This window comes from Orbicella faveolata, unplaced genomic scaffold (genome assembly GCF_042242905.1).
Source record: "Orbicella faveolata isolate gen_17 unplaced genomic scaffold, um_ofav_v1 contig_48, whole genome shotgun sequence".
Lineage (NCBI taxonomy): Eukaryota > Metazoa > Cnidaria > Anthozoa > Scleractinia > Merulinidae > Orbicella > Orbicella faveolata.
In genome coordinates, this window is record NW_028301578.1 from 12,524,001 (window position 1) to 12,530,000 (window position 6,000).

At 38.5% G+C, this 6,000-nt stretch overlaps 1 protein-coding gene across 1 annotated transcript; it reads left to right on the forward strand.

Annotated features, from left to right (window-relative positions):
- Nucleotides 1-3,240: 3,240 nt before the first annotated feature.
- LOC149096587 (protein rolling stone-like) lies at nt 3,241-5,766 on the forward strand. The gene is made up of 2 exons (XM_089280802.1): nt 3,241-3,315; nt 5,004-5,766. The coding sequence occupies exons 1-2, from the start codon at nt 3,241-3,243 to the stop codon at nt 5,754-5,756; spliced, it is 828 nt and encodes a 275-aa protein (XP_089136928.1). The 3' UTR covers nt 5,757-5,766.
- The last annotated feature ends 234 nt before the right edge of the window (nt 5,767-6,000 follow it).

Consider the following 6,000-nt stretch of genomic DNA (forward strand, 5'->3'; position numbering starts at 1 on the left):
GTTTCTGTAAAGGGAGCTGTGTTTATTTGCATCCATCCACGTCATTTACGTTTCAGTGAGCAGATAAGATTACAGATTCTAAGAGAAGTATAACACTCAAAGACGCGGATTTGAGAACACCAGAGAACTGTAAAAACACGAAACAAAGGCGAGTGTTTTCTGTATTCTCGGGAGTTCTGAAATAAACGGAGTGTCATTGCGTACAAGCAGAGGTAGCAGGATAAGAAATATATTATGGAGCCTTATCTTTGAATAAAAGCCAGTTAGCTGCAAAAATATAGTACGCTGATTCTATTTAAAGATGCATTAGTAAATTCAAACAATGTAAGACCAGGTAACCTCTCATGCGCTGACGTATATCCTAAAATTACACCACTATCACTTTAGGTCCTTACAGATGGACCTTAAGAATACAAAGAGTTTAACGGAACTCAGTCGCTGCATTTTGAGTTATTTTGGGAACGAGCAAAATTACCTTTAAATCGAAGGAAATATGACAATAGTAGTTTACAAGGATAGAAAAGCACCAAAGAGACTGATAATAATGAACCATGAAGGAACACGGATGGTTAAGGACAGAAAAGATTGACACATATTACAAACGACGATCTTGAAAAATTTAGGCTGATTGCTATGTCTGTAAAGTATATAACGTGGCTTTTAAATTCAGTTAAGTCTTTATCACGACCTTCATTACGTGGCACACAAACGTTTTCCTTGTGTAGTCTTTCTTTGTTTACACCGACTGTCTTCTCGAGCGGTATAAAATCGAACACCAAACTCTAATGTGTGTTATCGTTTCAGCCCTTTTGGACGAAATTCGTTCAGACCTTTTATACGATATAGCCGGATTCGGATGGGGTGTGTCATGTATTCTCTTGGTCTGATGCACTGTCAAAAATGATCGGTCGACAAAATGAACAAAAACAACACTGAAGCTCATGGTCCTTGTGCAAAGTTTAACTATTTTCAATTGACTTATTCCTATAATTTGTATCACGATTGTCTGCATTATAGTACCATGAAGATCCACGAAGATCAATGACATCGGAGGTCAAGAAAAGGACGAAAAAGACCAGAAAATGATGTCACATCTGCCACGATTTGATGATCGTTTTTGAGAATCTACTGATTTATTATATTTACTTTGAATAAATGCTATCCTTCTAGTTCAAAACACGTTCACTTAATTATCACGGAAATCTAATTGGTAAAGCCGTCAAATTGAAAAGTTGATTTGTCAGCGTGAGTTGTCAACGGCCGGACAAACGTCTATTAAAAAAATACAAATTTAAAATATATGTTTTGAGACAGGTTGAATTTTGTAAACGTTTTTTACAATAACTGCAGAAATTCGCTTCATCCTCGGAGACCCAGCAGCAGTTAGTTGGGGCTGGTTGAGCTCGACGCTTCAATTTTTGCCCGATTTATTTCCTCCCGCCCAAAACTAACTGACCCTGGGTTCGAGGATAATGAAATCTCGCGCGCTCATTGGCTAATTTTTATTATCAATAAGCGGACAGACACGTGAAATTATAATTTACAATTGGTCAAATCTTTGCTGTAAATGCCATTTTGACCTTGGTTTAGGTACCGCTTTTGAGATTTTAATTCTTGCATTTCAAGATCAGTTTTCGGTTTTTTTCTGACTAGCGACGCGGTAGGGTGTCTTTGATTTTTCCTGCTCTATGTAATTTTTATCCAGTTTTCACGAAATATTGGTGCAAAGCAGTTCAAATGTACCTGAATACCGAGGAACCGTCAATAGGGAAAACTACGTACTTGATTTGAAGCGGTGCGACCCAAAAACTCGAAAATTTTGACTCTTGAATCGGCCTTAAATCTCCCCTCTGATGGCTGAAGATGAAATGAAAAGCAAGTAATTTGACAAAACAACCCGGTTTTATTATATACTCACCAAGTCCTTTGTTCCACAAAATAAAAACGCAAACGTTTTTCTGACCCGAAGTTCGACCATACCGCTGTTAGGCGGACTGCCACTTAAGAAACGCAGGCCATCGATTGGCCGAAATTTATCATTCTTCAAACTATAAAGGCTACTCATTTTTAGACGATGATGACAACTGTGAATGAATTCAACAAAACAAAAGCAAACAAAGTTACCGGATTAATTTATTATTCGTAGTGTTTCGCTTGTTTGTTTTACTGCCGAATTCGATGAGTAAATGATATTATTGATTCACAATCGATGTACATGTCAGCTTATCATTAAAACTACGGCTGCATACGTGTACGCAAACTAGCAATTGCAAATGCGTTTTTATGGTTTAGTCCGTTATTCTTTAGTCCTCTTTGTTCAGCTCTGAAAAATTTTACAAAAACAACTATTCGCTTCAGGCGCAGTCAATATTGGTTAATATTCAACTCGACTTCGGTGAATATTCACCAATGTTCACTGAGCCTGAGGTGAATAATTGTTAATTGGCATAATCTCAAAGCTGAACAAAGGATTTCTAGCAATCTGATTGGTTGAGCGACTCCTTAAATGACGTTATATTTACCGCGCTAGGCGTTGAATAGAACATTTTCGAGGCCTGCTCACTAATCCCGCCACCTTTGCGATCTCGGCAAGTAAACATGGCGGACAGTTGCTGAATGAAATTTTCATCTATTCCGAAAGACATCACTTAAAGTCTAGAATATTTCAGAGGATAGAAAATTTTCAAACTGACTGCTGTCCCCCTTGGACCAAAAATCGTTTCAAGAACTCATATTCAAGGCATTTAAGAATCGTAAACGCAGTGGTTACGTTGATCGCCAGCAGGTCAGATCGATTGACCGAAATTTATTTTTCTTCAAACTGAAGCTACTCATTCTTAGACGATGTTGACAATTATGAATGAAGTCAACAACAATAAAACAAAGTTGACGGATGAATTTATTTTTCGTAGTGTTTCGCTTGTTTGTTTTACTGCCGAAGTCGATGAGTAAATTGATTTACAATCGATGTTCATACGTGTATGTAAACGAACAAATAGCGTTTTATGTTTTAGTCCGTTATTTTGTAGTCCTTGATACTCACCACTGAAAATTATACTAAAAAAATTATTCGCCTCAGGCTCAGTGAACATTGGTGAATATTCACCTGGACTTTGTCTTGGTGAATATTCACCGATGTTCACTGAGCCTTCGGCCAATAATTGTTAAACATTGTAAATACACTGATACCTTGAGCCACACGTACAGTCGAAGCGATTGACAAAGCTACAGCTTCCAAAGATGTGTCGAGGAGAGTTTCGTCTGAGAAACTTTACCTTCTGGTATCCAGTTCGCCGTGATTTTACCGACTCTAGGGTAAGTTACGTTATAGAGTTATGTTAAATTGATGGTGTGTTAAACGGGTGTGATTAGATGATGCTGGCCTGGGAAGTCAGTGGTGTGATAGGGGACTACGACTTTCGCAGAAAAAAGACCCTCTTCTTTAAAATATCGCATTCTCTTTTCGTTTTTATTTTTCAATTAGTAGATAGGTTTCTAGATGTTGACTCCTTTTAACGTGACTTACGGCCATAGTGCAACCACTGTACGTTAATCTTTAGGCTAAAAATGGTTCGAAAAACCATGCTGTTGTTTACTGTGGTTTGTGGAACTTGAAGAGAGCGATAGTTTCTAATGATCGATTGTTAATCAGAAACAGAGATTCTTTAAATTAAACCTGAAAATAGGAATAAAGAAAAACCCCGAGAAAAACATTATGTAAAACATTCAAAAGTCCGCTTACGTGTCCTTGATCCCTGATTATGCACCACAAGTATTTCAATAATGTTGCATACATTGCAAAATATATTTTTTTAATACGATAGTACTTTACTTGCACCTAGTTCTGGAAATATTTTCACTTAAAGAAACGCGTCTTGGCTTTACAACACTATCCATGCAAATTCCTGCAACGAGTTTCATGTGACGTTATCACTTTTTAAAATTCAAAACTAAAGAGCCGACAAAGTTTTTATCCTCATCAGGAATAAGAGGCGGTATGTTTATATCTGTATACAATTTTACAACTCAATAGCGTGCTTCGTTTGGAAACCAGAGTATTTTGAATTTCGGGGTTATGGAGGTGCGTGAAACAAGCCCACGATCGAGTTTGTTGAAAAATATATACTTATCGCATGATTTTGAGCTGTTTTAGAAGTTCGAGCTTTAGGAAAAGTACTTATGTAAATGCTTGTTTGTTCTGCACTGATAATTAGTGGCCTAGATAGCCAAAGTAAGTTCCAGATGTTTACACCATTTTCCAGCCGCCATCAGTTGGTCGGTACCACGGATGTACACCTACCAACATGGCGTTGACATACTGGAGCTCTGTAAATTTCTGCGAAACATTCAGACAAATATCTGAAGTTTGGGGAAAAGCACAGGCCTAAAACTTGGAGAAGTGTCTTATTTAGTTATCTTCCATAACATCACAATTTCTCAGCTTTTTTCACTAAATGGTTTTTGATTTATTTATTTATTGCGTCACAGTGAAAACGATCTATTCCCGATAGGGTGCGTATTTACAAACGTGACTGGTGTTATCCAAATTTTTCAAAGTCGTCGAGTATTATGATACAAATTGTGACAATGAGTGACTAATTGATATTTACGATAGGCAAATTTTTGCAAAGCAAGGAAGGAATCACAATTTACGACAACATTTATCGCCCTTCATCACAGATATATTGCAGCTCACGACGTAAATACGGCTCACAACAGGTAGTTTATACCATTCCCAAGGCAGTATCGTTCCTCCTATTCTCATCTTGTGCAACCGATATCTTTTCAGTTCAACAAGTCATCCTTTTGATCAAGCGAAGGCCGATGACTTTTACAAAATCGTATCCAAAACATTTATTTGTGCATTAGCTATGGCCTAGGAATTGTAGGTTAGGTAACCGACACTCCCGCAACCCACCCGCCCCATGAAAAGAAGCAACTTTCTAAAAGTAGCGATAGCAAAGGGTAACTGACTTACACTGACTCTTCCCTAACTTTTTCAGTGGCTGACTCTACCGGTTTTTGTGGCGTATCGCTTGATCGTAATGGCTTACAACCTTACATGGCTGTTTTATAACATCCACTTGTTCGGAGCGAAGCTGTTTATCTACTTAACCAACTGGTCTTACACTATATTGAACATCTACTTTGTCTTTGCAACAACGCTCTCTTGTATCGCCCTTTATAAAGACCTGAAGAAGGAAACCGAGACGACAACTCTAACTACAGATGAACAGACGGTGGAGATCGAAATGGAACCTGACAACTACGGAGCAGTTGATAAGGAACATGACGACGCCGGAGATAAAGATGCCTTGCAGTGTCACCACAAGTTCCTGTGGTTTATACATGTCATTGCTGCAACTACGGCTTTGTTTATAACCGCGGGGTACTGGAAAATAATGCGAGGTGATGACCCAGTAGATGCCAATAATATTACAAAGCACGCACTCAATTCCGTCTTCATGGTGATTGACACGAGCCTGAGCGCCATCCCAGTCCGTCTCCTACATTACCTGTACGCCTTGCTTTACATTCTCATTTACCTCGCCTTCACCGTTATTTATTGGCTCCTTGGTGGCACCAATAATCAAGGAAATTCTTACATATATGAAATGCTGGATTACGACAACTTCAAGCCCATCGTTGGAGGCCTGATTGTCGTTTCCCTCCTCGTGGGTTTGCCTGTTTGGCATCTGATCTTATTTGGCATCACCAAGTTACGAGATCATCTTCACAGGAAGTATAAAGCATGAAGTGACACTAAGTGAAATGACGTAACGTGACCTCAGAAGACATAACATGAAATGACATGACACGACGTGAAATAAGACAACATGACACGTGACATGACATTACACCACATTAAATGCATAACATGACATATGCCATTATATGAGATGACATGACATAACATGAGAAGCCATCACATGTGAAGAAATGACATGACGAGACAACATATAACACCACATGACATAACATGATATGACGTCACTTAAC

Excerpts from the sequence above, each read along its gene's own strand:
- LOC149096587 (XM_089280802.1), top strand. The coding sequence starts at position 3,241 with ATGTGTCGAGGAGAGTTTCGTCTGAGAAACTTTACCTTCTGGTATCCA. Across the intron at positions 3,316-5,003 it reads GTGATTTTACCGACTCTAGG|TGGCTGACTCTACCGGTTTT; the intron begins GTAAGTTACGTT and ends TAACTTTTTCAG.